The sequence below is a fragment of the Zalophus californianus genome, chromosome 11 (genome assembly GCF_009762305.2).
Source record: "Zalophus californianus isolate mZalCal1 chromosome 11, mZalCal1.pri.v2, whole genome shotgun sequence".
Classification (NCBI taxonomy): Eukaryota; Metazoa; Chordata; class Mammalia; order Carnivora; family Otariidae; genus Zalophus; species Zalophus californianus.
Window position 1 is genome coordinate 651901 of NC_045605.1, and position 16730 is coordinate 668630.

At 46.5% G+C, this 16730-nt stretch overlaps 1 protein-coding gene and 1 non-coding gene across 10 annotated transcripts in view; both read left to right on the forward strand.

Annotated features, from left to right (window-relative positions):
* YAP1 (Yes1 associated transcriptional regulator) overlaps positions 1-16730 on the forward strand; it is a 111710-nt gene that overhangs the window by 59531 nt on the left and 35449 nt on the right. For 3 of the 9 annotated variants that reach the window (XM_035722680.1, XM_035722682.1, XM_035722681.1), the window contains exon 4: positions 14534-14653. The exons of 3 other annotated variants lie outside the window; for them this stretch is intronic. In XM_035722680.1, coding sequence (XP_035578573.1) covers positions 14534-14653 — 120 coding nt within the window. The remainder of the gene's footprint in view (positions 1-14533; positions 14654-16730) is intronic. 3 more of the 9 variants (XM_027578280.1, XM_027578279.2, XM_027578281.1) reach the window with 1 other exon arrangement.
* Positions 3100-3206, forward strand: LOC113915668. The gene has a single exon (XR_003517791.1). It is a non-coding gene; the product is annotated as a U6 spliceosomal RNA (small nuclear RNA).

Here is a 16730-nt window from a genome sequence, read left to right on the forward strand (position 1 = left end):
AAGCCGGGGCACTCCGACAGTGTTCACTTCTTCGTTCCCAGTAATCACGTTGAAGGTAGATATGGAGAGTTTCTCTGCCCTTCAGTAGCTTGAAACCGGTATTTCTCGTAGTTCTCCGTTCCTTCCGGTCTTGGCCTTGAGCGAGAGGCCGTGTCCCGCAGACGGAGACGTGGGCAGACGCAAGGTTGTGCGGTTCCCGTGACCTGAGCTTCGCGCACAGACAACAGATGTGTTTAAAGATCTAGCAGTTTTTGAAGGAATTGTTTGGGAAAGGAAAGTTCATTTGAATTCTGGAAGTTACTAAGATTTTTGTGCAGATACTGAAGCTAATGTTCTGTTATTTTAACCAACAGACTAACTGAGGAGAATGAGGGGATGGTATTAAAGAATATAAAGAAGAAAGTTGACATTGAGTGTCCTTGTTGCCGGCTCTCTCTGGGACATGAGTTATTACAAATAGAAGTGTCCATGCTCAGCTCTCTTTTCAGTGATTATTTGTAGAATTTTGGAAACTTTGCTTGGCTTTGGAGTAGAGAGAATGAGAAAAAGATTCAGTTATTTACATTTAAGAAAAAAAATAAATGTCTGTTTTATTTTTTCTCTGGATAGTGTTAGAATATTATTTTTGTCTTTCCCACTGATTTCTAAATACTTCTGGTTACTTTATTGCTACAGTGATTTTATGACTCATAAGACGAATATTTGTGTGAAAGATTAAAATGCTAATTCTTTAAAAATGATATCCATAGACTACCATATATAGGCAGCATCAGTGAAATAAAGCAAAATCCTGCAACAATAAACAGAGGAGGGCAGAGCTCATACTAGGTCATTTTTTCAAAGGTGGTTTCTTTAAGCATTCTAAAGCCTGAACTTACAGAAGATTGTCTCGTAAATTTACTTACTGAAAGTCTGAAGTGTTACGTTAAAACATAAGAGACTCCAGTTGCAATGAAGGAAGTTTGAAGGGTGGTGCACTAGAAAGTTCTCTGAGCTTCGGCTTCGCCTTTTGCTCTAGGACATTTGTTCTTTCAGCTGTCACAAAGATGAAAATTAAATTTTTTAAAATTTTCTAAAGGTTTTATTTATTTGAGAGCTCACGTGCGTGCACGCGGGCAGAGGGAGAGGGACGCACAGATTCAGTGCCGACACTGGGCTCCATCCTAGGACCCGAGATCACAGCCCAAGCTGAAATCGAGAGTCAGGCGCTCAACTGACTGAGCCACTCAGGCGCCCCAAACATGAAGATGATTTTTAACAGAGTCTCAGTTTCACCTTGAGACAGTTGTCCCCTTTCTCCATTATTCCTTCCACAAATGCCACATGCCCTACATTGTACCAAGCGCCCTAATGGCCACGGCGGTGGCAGAGTTAGGTTAGGACGGGTGCCCCGTATAAGGACAAGAGAAGACTCAGGCATAGCACTGAGTGTTGCACGAATGGAGGCCGTGTGCAGCTGTTCGGGAGGTAGACAAGGCAGCTTAGAAGCCAGGCCTTTATTCCTTCCCTCACACGCTGAATACCCGCCCTGTGCCATGTACTCTTGTAGACGATGAGAATACAGACTATCAACCAACGTCTCGTGTTTCCGATAGTTAAAAATGGCAAGTGAAAAGTCTGTTACATGTCAGAGAGCGCTTGGCTGGGGTGCAGGGAGGTGGTGCTGTGTTAGCTTCTCCAGGCCAGGTGTCCTGTAATTGAGCAGGGATGTGAGTGAGCTGAGGGCCGTGCAGATACCTGGGGGAAAGGGAGGAATGTTCCATGCATCACACAACAGCCAGGTCAGAGTTGTGGAGGAATGTTTGGGGAACAGATTCGGGGAAAGGTAGCCCCGAAGCCATGTCATGTAGGAGCTTACTGGTTTTGAACAGAGGTGTTTTCTAACACAAGGGAGATGCGTTTGGTGCGGTTGTGATGCCCTAGTGGGGTAGAGCTGGGAGCAGTGGTACTAAGTGGCTGGATTCAGGACCCGAGCTTCGGTAGGGGAGTGTGAGCTTAGGTGTGCCCAAGGAAAGGGAAGGTGAGGGAGCTTGAGACCCCCAGCACCACATAACTTGTGCTGGGATGGTGGACATCCCCAGAAGGCCTTTGTGTGATCAGCCAAGAGGTCTGAGCTTCATCCTGAAGAATTTGGGAGGCCACCAAAATATGAGTCTTCTCTAGGGCCCTTCTCCCGTGGAAGGGCAGACCTGTGGGCTCACTGTTTTTGTTATCTGATCATTTCATCTCAGACTCAGGTTTATATTCTGATCAACCTATCTCTTTGCATTGTGCATAAATTTTAGTAAGTTAAATACATTAGTGGAACAAAATTGCAGGAACTATTCCAGGAAGAGTAGGGAACTGACTTTTTAAAAGTACCTATTATAAACCTTGCTCTTTGTCAAGTGCTTTTTTTTTTTTTAATCTCTCTACAATTAATGGACAAGAGTGCTCCTGTCCACTTTGTGGATGAGGAAAGTGAGCATCGAGTAGGTTAGGAAACTTGCACAAGGTTAGAAAGATAATAGGTATAGGGTTCAAGAATTGACCGTAGGTCCCTCTTAGCATTCTAAACTTCGCTGTCTTTCTAGAGTGTTAATACAGAGCTAAAACCATACTTGCATTTGGAATGCATCAAGGGTGTTTTTTGTTTTTTTTTTTAACCAACAAATCCACTGAATGGTAGTGTTGCGGTGTTGGTAAAGTTTGAGTTAGTGGTAGGTGTTCTGTAAAGGAGTTCGATAAAAACAAGACAGCCTTATTAGTTTTCTGGATTACAGATGGGTGGTTCTCCAAGTGTGCTAGGTAGAGGAGTCGCCTGGGGACTTGTTAAAATCTGGCTGTGACTCAGCAGATGGGGTGGGAGCTATGATTGTGCCTCTGACGGGTCCACGGGAGCTGCCGACCTGGCCGATTCCCCAACCACAGACAGGACACAAGTATGAGAGATCTGTGTTCTCACGCCTGTTTTAATGTTATCCCTGTTTCCTACTGGGATAAAATCTATGCAGACTGATACATGGAATTCATCATTTCATATGAGCACTTATTTAGTATAAAGATTCTGTGAAATGTTACTAACTTGTAACAAATCCGTGATTTATAACAGCACAAATCGTGCTCGCTTCGGCAGCACATATACTAAAATTGGAACGATACAGAGAAGATTAGCATGGCCCCTGCACAAGGATGACACGCAAATTCGTGAAGCGTTCCATGTTTTTTATGAACAAACAATGAATCATGGAACACTACATCAAAAACTAATGATGTAATATATGGTGATTAACATAACAATAAAAAATTTTTTAAAAAAGCACAACTCGACGATCTGGTAGATGTGATTTGATCAAGACCGATCTGTCGTTCTTTGTAAGTAGGTTTTCACTCCTCTCAGCCCCACAAGCTGGTTGTGTGTGGTGGTAGCGCTAAGCTGGGTGGAGACCAGGACAAAAAGTCACGTGCTTCTTCCAGACTTGGGGCCTTGCGGGGAAGACGGGGGTGTAGGCAGAGATGAGAGCACAGTGCGGCGTGTGCGGGCAGGGGATGTGAGCATCGTGGCTGGGGGACCAGAGTGCACGTGGTGGTGCCAGGGCTTTGGGATCCCCAGGATGGCCACTTGTTTGGCAGAAGGCTCTTCTAGCTACCCATGTGACCTAGGAGTACACCCTGACTTGAAGGAAAAATAGAAATGGACTGGTCACCACTCTTGCATTTGCTTTTGTGAAGCAGATTTTAATCAGTATGTTCATAATCTTTTTAGCTTGTTAGGCGTGAACACAGGAATGATACAGCCTTGACCTCGTGACCTGGGGCTGCGTGCTATAAGTCACTTTTCACCCTGAGAGTAAAAACGGAAACCAGAGGAGAAATTCTATTTCTTCTACCAAAACTTGATTTCATAAACTGCGTCTTCCTCAACTAACACGTTCATAAATACTTGCCCCACATTGAGATTATTGAAGCCACAAAAAACTTAGTGACAGTAACAGTTAATAGTGATTGTACATGACAACTGTTTCAAGTGTATCTGCCTGAACATTTTATTCGGGGCAGGATTTCAGTGAGGGTTGTTAAGGGCTTATGAGACCAAGCATGTAAATTTCAGATGCTTGTCTGTAGATACAGAACCGCTAAAGAGTCAGGGGTGGATACTCTTGTGCTCCCCTGTGTTTTGAAAGCCACATGTCTGGGATCATAGCCTCACCAACCCCGGTGGCAGTTTCTAGTCAGTGTTGCCATGTTTGTCCTGATCAACCTTGAAAATTGAGCATACCCATTTGTGAAAAAATCGAGACCTCTTTTTCTATATTCTGGGGCAGAATTACAAATTCTTCCCATGCTCCTACCTGGCCTGTAGTTAAACTCCGTGTAAAAGAGCAAATTCAGGACAGTCTGCAGTACAGAATGAAAACAAGTGCAGTTTCAGTACATCAGTGGGAAAGTCTTCGTCGTGGAATAGAACTGAGGAAATCTTTCCAAAGCTACAGTGTAAGAATAGAGTAGAATTTCAGTGGATGAGAACAGTGGAGGCCAGGGGCTCCTGGGGGCTCAGTTGGTGAAGCGTCTGCCTTCAGCTCAGATCTTGATCCCAGGGTCCTGGGATTGAGCCCCCACATCCGGCTCCCTGCTCAGCGGGGAGTTTGCCTTTCCCTCTCCTTCTGCCGCTCCCCCTGCTTGTGGTCTCTTTCTGTCAAGTAAATGAAATCTTTAAAAATAAATAAATAAATAATAATAAAAATACATTTAGAAAGCAGTGGAGGCTAGGAGGAGACAGGCTGCAGGTGGGAGCGGTGGTTCGTATGTTGGGGTGAAAATGCGTGGCCCTGCGTGGGGCTGGACAGACAGCCTGAGGGAGGCCGGTAGCCGGGGGGACTGACGCGGAGCGGATCGCTACATGACCAGCGTGCTGGGTCCTCTTCGAGGGAGCAAGGACCTGATGCAGTGGGAGGGGCAGCCGTGCGCAGGCAAAGCCGTCCTGGGGAAGTGGCCTGCAGAGAGGAGAGGGGCGGGCTGGCTGCCGAGGGCTGGGACTGAGGGGGACCGAGGGGGACTGTCGTGCTCAGGACCCAGGAGGCAGCGCCCTGTACTGCCTGCCTGTCGAGGACTGTCCGCAACCCTGCAAGGATTTGAGGACTTTCCGTATGGGCTTCAGGGAGGCCTGAGTCGGAGAGCCTTTGCCTCAGGAGGCGAGGTAGGAAAACGTGGCTGTATTGAATGTCGTGGGTGATGAAGACCAGTTTGCAGGCCGCTGCTGAAATTGAGTCCGGGAAATGGGAAAGTCTGCATTACAGTTCTGTTTGAGGAGTAGATGCAATTGTTGTTTTAAAGTAAAATCCACTTGGAATATGGGGACGTATTTTGTGAGGTGTCTGTCTAGTTGGTGGAGGAGAGAGACCCAAGCTGACCTTGTGAGAAGCATTAAAGGTCTGGGAGGTCCCCTGTGTGGACACGACTGTGGGGATTCTTGAAAGATGAAGGTGAATGTTGGTTGTGTTGTGGTCGGTGAGTTCTGGAGAGCTGGAGTCCCCGGTGTGCTGCGAACTAGCTTGGGCTACTTTTCTGTGCCTGGGAGTGAGAGTACCCACGCTGTGGGTCTGTTAGATGACTTAGTAGGTGCTCTCAGGGAACTCAGAATACCTCACCTGTAGTAAGAACACGTGGTGGTGCCTCGTAGGTACAGGAGACCATGATTCCAAAACTCTCAGACTGGTCAGTATTAGATCCTCTCAGGTCCGGCTACCCCTCCTGCCTCGTCAGAAAAGGACTTCTTGCTAGTTCTGTGCTTGGCACCGCGCATCGTGTGTGTTCACCAAACTTTCAGTGTCCTGGGTGATGGCGTTATTCCTGAATTGTGGGGCCGGTGAGACAGAGAAGTTGCTCGTCTTAACTCGTGGGGTAGTTTATCAAGATTTTCCTGTTTGATAAGACACCGCAGGTGAGCAGGACATTGATGTTGAGTCACCTTCCATGTTACGACACGGCGTATTTTATTTGTTTTTAAGTATTGTGGGAAGTTTGCTCTTCTGTGGTAGCAGCCAAGTTATTACTGCACGAGTAGCAGTAAATCCTACCGAAACATTTTATTTTCCCCAAGGGTGAATAACTTTCATTTATGAATTACTTTAATGGTATCCTACCACTCTTCTTCCTCTTATCCTGATTCAAATTTCTCACCCTCAGGGCATCTGGCCGGCTCACTGGGTAGAGCGTGCAACTGCGGATCTTGGGGTCGTGAGTTCACTTCTACACCATTGGGTGTAGAAGTTACTTTAAAGAAAATTCCTCACCCTCTTTACATGTCATTAAGATGCTGACCTCTGTCCACCTTCTTGATACAAGGCTTATTTTTTCTTTCCTTTTTTCCTTTTCTTTCCCAGAAGACTTGGGTGTGGTGGTGAGCCTTGAAAAACTCCCACATCTTTGCCTTATCTCAGTGCCTGTGTTCACTGTGTGTGAACATGACTTAGCACAAAGATGTTTACTATCCGTTGCCCCTGAGCCTAGAGAATTGTTACCGCCCTTGTGGATTGGTAATCCCCTTTACGTGTTACCCCTTTGGCCCTCCACTGGTTGTGAAATGATGAAGGCTTTTGGTTGAGTCTTGACCATGACCATGCCCCTCTGCCCCCTGCACACTGTCTTCTTCACTGTGTCCCTGCCTGGGACCCTCATACCTGGATCATCACAGGCCTCTGCTTGCACCATGTTGGAGTCCCAGCCTGAAGGTCACTTCCTCTGTGCAGCCCTTCTTGGTCCACGCTTGTAAAAGACCGTTTCCAATTTTGTTTGTGCTCGTGTTGCTCTATTCTGCTCAGTGCACTTGCTGGCCAGCCCTGTTTTGTTTTCCTGGTTAGAACATGAGTGCCATCAACAGGGACTGTTGCTTGCTGTGCATCTCAGAACCTAGAATCCTGGCCGAATACAGTAGGACCTCAATACATAGTTATTGAAGAAAACAGTTTGCGGTATCCCTGTGCCTTCCATTTAAGTCGTGCCAAATAATGGAGGGGCTGAACTTACATGAAAAGAAAAATACAGAACATTTTATTTCACAAGCTAAATAAAGGATTTTCATTGAATTTCTTGTTGATTAGTTTCAGCCAACATTTATTCCCCTCTTTCTGAGTTGCGGGCACTCTGCTAGACAGTAAAATAGAAAAATGCAGTCTGCACCAGCTAAGAACTCTGTGTGCAAGCAGTTCACAGGCTATCCTAGAAGGAAACACGCATACCCATATCGTACTGTAGGACAAGAGTTCTTCAGTAGAATTGAGAAAGTCAAGAGCTGAAGCTAAGTGACTAGTAATAACCCCCTCTTGCCGCCAGGGCCCTACTCTTCTTTCCATGGAGTTGTTAGCGGACAGAAAGACTAATTGTGGTCTGCTTCTCCTCAATAGTTGTTTGAGCCATTCAGGGTTGTTTTTGTGTGTGTTTGTTTACAGAGGAAAAAGCGCCACTCTTTTTTATTTTTTTTTAAAGATTTTATTTATTTATTTCACAGAGAGAGCGAGAGCAGGAACACAAGCAGGGGGAGTGGGAGAGGGAGAAGCAGGCTTCCCGCTGAGCAGGGAGCCCGATGTGGGGCTCGATCCCAGGACCCTGGGACCATGACCTGAGCTGAAGGCAGACGCTTAACGACTGAGCCACCCAGGCGCCCTGAAAAAGCGCCACTCTTACTAGTAGGACGTGCTTTATCCTGATCAGTACAGCCACTCACATCCTGCTGCGGCAGACCTCGTTGTATGCTGTTCCAGATATGCAGCACTTCAGAGTTTGGTCTGCGCACTGCCCACGGCACTAATGACAAGTAGCTGACCGTGTGTAAACTAGATGCGGTCCAGAGGTAGTTCTTAGTTACTGTACGTTGGCGGTTCTCAAAGTGAGTTGCCTGGGCCAGCAGCATCCACATCGCTTTCTGAAAGCCTGAGGGTGGGGCTCAGCAGCGTGTGTTTAACAAACCCTCCCAGTGATTCTGATCACAAATTTTAAATGATCTTATGTAAATCATATTTTGCTACTTGTATTTTACTTCATTTTATATTCAAATCGAAGAAATTACATTTATAACACAGTCAGTCAGAATATAAATTGAACTCAAAGGCATTCTAAATTCATTTTGATCTTTCCCTGTGGGCTTTTCTTAAAAACGTGGGAAGCCCAGATTTCCCCTTCGACTTGAGACCTTACTCCGTTCTGACGCTAGCCCAAACACATTCGAATCAAACTTTTAGTAGCCTCTGTGACCTAATGACTCAGAAAATCTGTCACTCTTGTTTTCTGTGCTTTTAATGATTATTCAACAGTTGGCTTATTAGCATAATGACTTAGAATCCTGCATTAAGTATCAAGTCACTGAATTTCTTCTCCCAAGGTCCATTTAACTAAAAATTCTTGTTTTGTGTGTATAAAGCCCAGATTTGGTTTGTTTGTTTTGTTTGAGTTTTAAAATAGGCTCCACACTGAGCGTGAAGCCCAGCACAGGCCTTGAACCCACAACCCTCAGATCACCACCTGAGCTGAGACCAAGAGGCAGGCGCTCAACCGACTGAGCCACCCATTCGCCCCTGGATCTGTATTGTATTATTTAATTCACATTTAGGGTTGAAGATTTGTTTCTTTTCAGTTTTCTTTTTCTACTGCTAAGGATTCGACTGTGGTACGGTGCTACTTAAAGGTCGTCTTGCCTCGTCTGCTTTGCCTTTGATCAGTAACTTTCTTTGTATATAAAGGAAACGTCTTATTTTGAATCTCTTTTTCCATATGACATTATAGTTACCCAAGTGTTAAATGAAAAATACACGTGGACATAGAAAGCATTTTTTTCTTTTCTGTTTGACCTATTACTTTGAGTGCTTATAAAAGTTAATTGTGTGGTAATTCTTTTTCACATGCACCTCAGTTGGCTCCTTGGGTAGAAATGTGGTGTGAAAACAGGTAGCTGTCAGTGCGGATTAGTGAGAAATTTCCTGAACTTCATTTCTGAAGTCTACTGTTTTTAGTGAAATACTGAATACTTAATGATTTATATATAACAGATATTTGATATTGTATGATTATATATGATCAATACTTAATGATTTAAACTTGTGTATTAAAGGGATAAAGTCACTATTTCCACTTTGCAAATTGAACATAGGAAACACTTTCCTCCGTTTCGGGGAGTGCGTTGATAGGTTTGGGAAGCAGCGCGCCGTAGGGTCTAACGGCAGAAGTTGTCATGTCAGAGCCCTGAGTTCACATCTTTACTTGGGCAGGTTTCCTGTCTCCCCTGGGTGGATGCCCTCCCTGGACGTCCCTGTGTTTCATCTGTGTGATGCAGGTGAGGACGGTGCCTGGCGCACAAGGCCACTGTCTGTAGGTTGAATGTGGCTGCGTCCTCAGCGTGTGGTGGCCAGGACGGAGCTGAGGACCGAGCGTGGCAGTGGGGCCAGTCCCACCACAGCTGGTCACAGGGGTTGCATGCTGTACTGTCCCTTCAAGCAGCCACACGAGTCGGGAACCCCTGTGATATCTGACACTGGCAGAGGGTACATGAATTCTAATGTGTTCTACATCACAGGGCTCCTCAGAGACTGTGTTTTGTACAAACTGAAGGTTTCCAACAGCATTTGCTCATGTTGCGTCTCTGTGTCACATTTTGGCAGTTCTCATAATATTCCCGACAGTTTCGTCACTATACTTGTTACGGTGATCTGTGGTCCGTGATCTTTGATGTTTCAGGACGCCGTGAGCCGTGCACATGCCAGGCAGCAAGCTTAATGAATGCTCTGTGTGCTGACTGCCCCACCGACTGGCCATCCCCCCGTTGCCCGCCCTTCCCTCCATAGTGATGGTAGGCCAGTTGGTGACCCCACCACAGCCTCTGAGTGTTCACGGGAAACAGGAGTCTCATGTCCCTTGAAGTCAAAGGCTAGAGATGATGGAGCCTCCAGAGTGAGGAAGATGGAGCCTCCAGAGTGAGGGAGGCATGTCGAAGCCGAGATAGGCAGAACGCTAGCGCTCTTGTGCCAAACAGTCACGTTGTGAATGTGAAGGAAAGTTCTTGGAGGAAATGAGAAGTGCTCCTCCAGTGAGCACACAAGTGAGAAAGCCAAGCAGCCTTGTTGCCGACAGGGAGAAAGTTTCAATCTGGATAGAAGGTCATACCACATTCCTGTAAACCCATACCGAATCCAGAGCAAGATCCGACTCTCTTCAGTTCTGTGGAGGCTGAGGGAAGTGTGGGAAGCTGCAGAAGAAAGGCCAGGAGCTGGAGGAAGTTGGTTTGTGAGGTTTAAGGAACCATGGACATGGGGGCAAAGTGATCCAGAAGATCCCACTGAGATCACAGCACATTTTCAGCACAGACAATACAACCTTCTGTGGGAAGAAGGTGCTGTCCAGCACTCCCATAGCTGGAGAGGAGAAGTCAGTGCCTGGCTTCAAAGGACAGGCTGACTCTCTCGATAGCGGCTAATGCACCTGGTGACTGTCAGTTGCAGCCACTGCCATTGACCACTCTGAAAATTCTTTGGGCCTTTATACATTAAATTATGCTCCGTCGACTCTGCCTCCACTCTAGAAATGCAACAGCAAAGCCTGGGCGAGGGCACAGCTGTCGACACTGTGGTTTACTGAGTATTTTAAGTCCCCTGTTGAGACCAACTGCTCAGAATAAAAAGATTTCATTCAAAATATTACTGCTCATGGACAATGCACCTGGTCACCCCAGAGCTCCGATGGAGACGGACAGTGAGGTGCATCTTGTTCTCGTGCCCACAGCCCATGGATCCAGGAGTCGTTTTGACTTTCACATCTTACTATGTAAGAAATACATTTTCTACGGCTGTAGCTGCCATAGACAGTGGTTCCTCTCATGGATCTGGGCGGAGTAAATGGAAGGGACTCACCATTGTAGATGCCATTAAGAACATTGTGATTCATGAGATACCAAATATAAATCACAATATCAACATGGACAGGAATTTGGGATGATGTTGATTCCAAACCTCATGGATGATTTTGAAGGGGTTCAACGTGTTAGGGGAGGAAGTCGCTGCCGACGGGGTGGAAACAGCAAGAGAACCCGGATCAGAAGTGGAGCCTGAAGTTGGGGCTGATCTGCTGCCATCTCGTGATCAAACTTGAACGGATGAGGAGTTGCTTCTCGTGGATGAGCAAAGACAGTGGTTTCTTGGGATGGAATCTCCTGGTGAAGGTGCTGTGAAGATTGTTGAAGTGACAGCAAAGGACTCAGAATGTTACGTCAGCTTTGGTGATAAAGCAGCAGAGGGTTTGAGAGGATGGACTCCAGTTTGGAAAGAAGTTCTACTGTGGGTAAAACACTAGCAAACAGCCTCCTGTGCTGCAGAGAACTCGTTCCTGACAGGAAGAGTGGATCCGCGCAGCCAACCGCATTGTTGTCTTGAGAACTTGCCGCGGCCGCCCCAGCCTTCAGCTGCCGCCGCCCCGATGAGTCGGCAGCCCTCAGCACTGAGGCAAGACCCTCCACCAGCAGAGAGGTGATGGCTCACTGCAAGCTCAGTTAGTATTTTTTAGCAATAAACTATTTTCAAATTAAGGTATGTACATTATTTTTTTAGACATGATGCTAATTCACACTTTAATAGTGTAGTATACAGATAACTTTTAAATGCACTGGAAAAACCCAAAAATTCATTTGGCTCACTTTATTCTAGAGGAACCGGGCCCACGACAACTCAGAGCTTTGCCTGTACAGTAAGATGTATGAAGATATTAAAAGGAAAGAGATTTATGTCAAGAAGAGATGCCCATAATCTGTTAAGTGAATGAAGCAAGTGTGGGCCCCCGGTAGAGCATGACATCAGCGGGTATGCCTGCGCTGTAGAGACGCATGCACAAGGAAGGAACCCAGAACGTGGCACGAAACTGAAGTTGTTTAGTGTTTTCCCTGAGGAGTAGGTCACAAAAAACTTAGGCTTTTTCTATTCTGCATTTCTGTAATTTTTAATATTTTAAAAAAAGAACTGAAAATGAATACATTTATGACCCAAAACTTTAAGGAACAAAAGGCACTGTGTTTGTTTATTTATTTATGTCATTTATTATTCTGTTTATAAATACATCAATTGAAAATAATGTATGTACTACATGATTTTAAGCTTATCTATAGACAGTTCAAACTGTTACAAGGCAGGGCCTTCATTGTTTCTTTAAATATTTGTTGAGCAGCTCCTCAGACACAGCCCGCCCGTGCGTGCAAAAACGAGTGTGCTGCTCGTTGCCAGGAGGACACACGTGTGTGCAGGGCATTGCGGCTCAATCGGTCAATGTTCCCACGGCGTAGAAGACAAAACTCGGAAGGCTGACTGGAACAGCTGGCATCTGAGCTTCTTGCGGGATGGATATGAGTTTATAAGGGTCGGGGTCAAGGGATGTCTGTGTAAGAGGAGCAACAAACACGAAGAGGTGGCTTGGTTTTGTGAGAAGTGGGGGGACGGGGTTAGGGTGTGTGAAGAACACCTGTTAAGAAATGAGTCCAGCCGGCATTTTCCTTCTGATGTGGAGAGGAAAGGAACTGCTTTTACAAGTAACAAGTTACGTAAAAGAGTTGATGAGATGGTATTTTAAGAAGAAAACCCTGGTGGCTGTTTGGTAGGGGACGCTGGGATGACGACAGAAGTCAGGCACCAAGGAAGGACACTCTGCTGGCTCAGAACAGGGAGCTGTGACTCCTGATGGCGGGCGGCGCTCTCAGTGATGAGCCGAGGGGTCAGAGAGAAGGTGCGTGTCATCCGCAGGACGGACTGGCTGCTTTGCATCCAGGACACGGCTCTGGGTTCTGACGCAGGCAGCCAAGGTGGACAGCAATGCCGCTAAAAAAGGCAGGTTTGGAGGCTGTAAAGGGATGTGCTGGTGTTGATGGAGGTGTTCAGAGCCATCCCACGACTGCTGTTGACTTGTTCGTCGTCAGGGTGTCTCAGGGACTTAGCGAGTCAGTTGTCCATCGAGCCGGCTTCCCCGTTAAAGGTCGTACCCAAGCATTCGTATTCAGTTATGGAGGATCTGTTTTCCTGGTAGTGAAACAGCCCAAGTGACAGTTGGGCTGTTTGTAAAGCATACTTTGGCTAAGTCTGCCAAAGTATGAATGCTGCCGAGAAAAGGGGTCCCATCTCTACGTGTTAAATGAATTTGCTTCCCACTCACCTGTTAGTAAATACGGGGTCGCTCTGGCAAATCTCAGCTCTGGACGCGGTTGGCTTTCACTGTGGCCACGAGTAGGAGGGGCTTCCCCAGGGCCTCTCGAGGAGCGCGGAGCCCTCCAGTTTCATGTGTCTGCGCTTCCTAACAAGGCAGGCCTCGGACAGCGGGATAGTAGCGAATTGGTCAGTTTCTGAAACAAAGGAAACTGGCCTGGAATGAGGGCTTTGGGTCCCACGGGCCTTTGTGAGTGTTTTGTGTAGGAGTTACTCAGCGTCACTCCTAAGTCTGGCTGGGACTGCCAGTTTAGGAGTGAGGAACCCGGTCCAGCTGCGCATAGGCAGCGTCCGTAGGACCTCGTCGTGGGGTGGGCGATGGCTGGGAAGAAGCCTCGTGAGGAGCAACAGTGGCTCAGGGCCCCGGCTGCCGGCTCCGAGTGCCCTCTGACACAGGCCGTGCGGTGTCGGGCTCACGGAGCTCCCGTGCGTCTGCGTCCTCGTGAGAAAGGAGGGACGGCCGCCGCACAGGGCGTCAGTGGTTGTGAGGGTCGCGTGAGTTGATGCACATCATCCCCTCCGGGCAGTGTCCGGCACCGGGAGGCGTTCAGTTCGCCTGGATCCACAGATGGAAAAATCCTGGGCATTCACTCGAATGTCTGCTTAGAACTACCCTGTTCTTCTGTCCTCCCTCACTGTGCGGCTCTGAAGGTGTCTCTCTCCTCGTTCTTCCTGAGAAGTGGGCCTTCGACAGCTCCAACCTCCCCCTGCCCTCTTCAAGCCCATGTCGGACTTGGCACTCAGCACCCCCCTGCCCCGCCCCCAGCGGCTTCTGGGCTGCCTGAAAATAAGCTTTTTCTGGAATAGAGTTTTCTGTATGGTAGTTTTCTTGGTGAGAGCCAGTCCCATAAATCCTGGGGATAAATGCAGCTTGGCAGACTTGGCCAAAGTATGCTTTACATGAAACAGAATGTGTACGGCACTTCACGTGTTCTGAAGACGTTTGCCCTCCTTGTTGAAGAGCCTTCGCGTCCGTAGGAAGGCATTGTCCCCAAACTCTGGATGGAGGGCCGTCCCTGAGCCATGGCACTGAATGTGGCAGATTAATAGTGATGATGGTTATTTGGGTCACAACTTCCAAAAGGATTTTTCACGACTCTTTTTTTTCCTGTCTGTGTCTCTCTGTATAGATTTTATTAATTAGTAGTTTCTTTTACGAAGTGGAGAAGAATCAGGTATGTAGGTTTACTTTTCTTCTCTGAACACATGCTTAATTCTGTTTTAAAAAATTGTTTTGTCAAGACCTGTTTTCTCTATAAATTAGCACCCTTCCCACTTTTTTTAGCTGCACCATATCAAACCAACCATGATTGTTTTCTCTGTATTTATAGGTCCTCTTCCTGACGGATGGGAGCAAGCCGTGACTCAGGATGGAGAGATATACTATATAAACCATAAGAACAAGACCACCTCTTGGCTAGACCCAAGGCTTGACCCTCGTTTTGGTAAAGGTTCATCTCAAAACCTTTTTAGATATTTTTGATAACATGTTTGTGTGTGTGTGTGAGAGAGAGAGAGACTCTGGGAAGATACACTGAAATAAAATGGCATTGCTTTACAGTATTAAAGAAATGACTGCCCACCCAGCCTTTCCAGGACTATTTTTATACCTCTCTTTATTCCTTTCCCTCGACACTTAGAAATGCAGATGTAAATGAGCTTTGTAGCTTGGACTCCTCGGGGTGGGGTTGGGGGAATGTTGTGGTGGCTTACTGACCAGAGTCGCTGTTCCTTTCACATTTTTGGGAGACATCGTGATCTTGTTTAAAATGGTCTTTCTGGCCGCACTAATCACCAGGCTGTCAGGCTGTGGGGACAGCTGGGGTGCTGGCTTTTGTCCGTGACCCCGTGTGTGCTTCTGCTCGACTTCAGGGAGCAGTGAGCACTGTCCTGTACGGGGCGGTGTCATGTTTGTGGTCCTCTGTTGGGAGGGGGGCCGTCGCCCTCGAGATCAACCAGGGAACGCGTTTCTCCCTTCTCCTCTCACTCTGCCTTGCTTTTTTTTTTTTTTTTTTTCTTTTTTCCTTTGGAAAGATCCTCAGTTTTTTATTTAGGAAACAAAAAGCAAAGCCATTTTCCGCTCCAAATCGCATGACTAAATCCCCATTTGCACGAAAGAATACTCTCCACATATGTACACATTTTGATGCTCGTGTACCAGCTCTGTCGTGCCTTTTTATCCATATTTTCCACTCTTCTCAGTTTCCGAGGTACTCTTCCAAAGCCATGGAAAAATGAATCTGAAAGGAGCAGAGTATTGTGGTTTTGAAGTTTTCGTCTTGGACTGGATGCAGCTAAATGAAAACAGTGTGCACTCACTGAGTAGGTCAGACGGAGGGGACGGCGAACCTTTGAAGCTTTACAGGGGCTGACCTCACAACAACTGCGGGGCCCTTACGGGAAAGAGGGATTAACTCTGTGAAGGCCTTCCAAACACAGCCCTGGGGGACAAAAGAGAAAACTCTGCCCGACCGTGGTTGGGTCAGATAACGTCCCCGTCAGAAACACTGTGAACAGTTCTGCTCCGTGTGTGTGTTAGCTTTATCAAACCCCAGCGTGCGGGTTTGCCCCTCGCTGCCCGAGCAGCTGTGGACGGACGGAACCCCCTATTCAAGTGAAGTCAGAGGTGGGGTCAGGGCAGAGACCATCGTTTTGACAGATGTCCAGTTTGGCTTAAATGCTAGCCGTTTGAGCTTCCAGATCTGTTTGGGTGTTAAAAAACTAATGTGGCATGTTAATAATTTACAACTTTAGATTTTATTTAATACTTGAATAAGCCCTTGTGGTTGAAATAGGAAACCAAGTAAGGTAGAGAATTTGATAAATGCTGCCATTTGTATGGACTGGAATGACAACCACCATGTTTCCTTAAATCGTCTTTAAGGAAATGGATCAGCTTGTCCACATTTTGGAAATTTTTTTAAATGGTCTGTGGGTTTTTTTCCCCCAACATAAGGTTATGAAAGATGATGATTAACTCTTAGCTAACTGCAGAAATCAGGAATTGGAACAAAGTTGTTTTGTTTTTTTTGTGTAAGTACTTTCCATTAAAATAGTGAAATAAAACAACTTGGCTCTGATCCTCAGTAGATCCATTAATTACACACAGAGCTTGGTCTTTTGTTTTAAATGAGAAAAAGTACTAAAAGAAAAGAAATTCTCCCACCCCCCCTTTAGCACTTATGTACACGCAAACATACAATTAGGTATGCCAAAAAAGGTTTCATAAAATTCTCTTACTGCCTTGAGTTTCCCTTTTTGGGCCCACCGTGTATGTGTATTCCAGACAGGCTGATAACATGCAGAGCTTTCTATTTTGTGGCCCGACTTTTAATCTGTTCCAGACCTTTTCAGTCCGAGAGCTCAAGTGTGACTGGGTGAGGGCAGGAGAGGGGAGAGTGGGCTTCTCTGATCTGGAGTGACAGCAAATAGAGACAAGCTGCTCGCTGCTGGATTTGAGGGAGCCTCCTTGAAATCTCAGGTTCCATAGTGGATTGTGTTTTATCTCTGCCAAAAAACTATAAACTG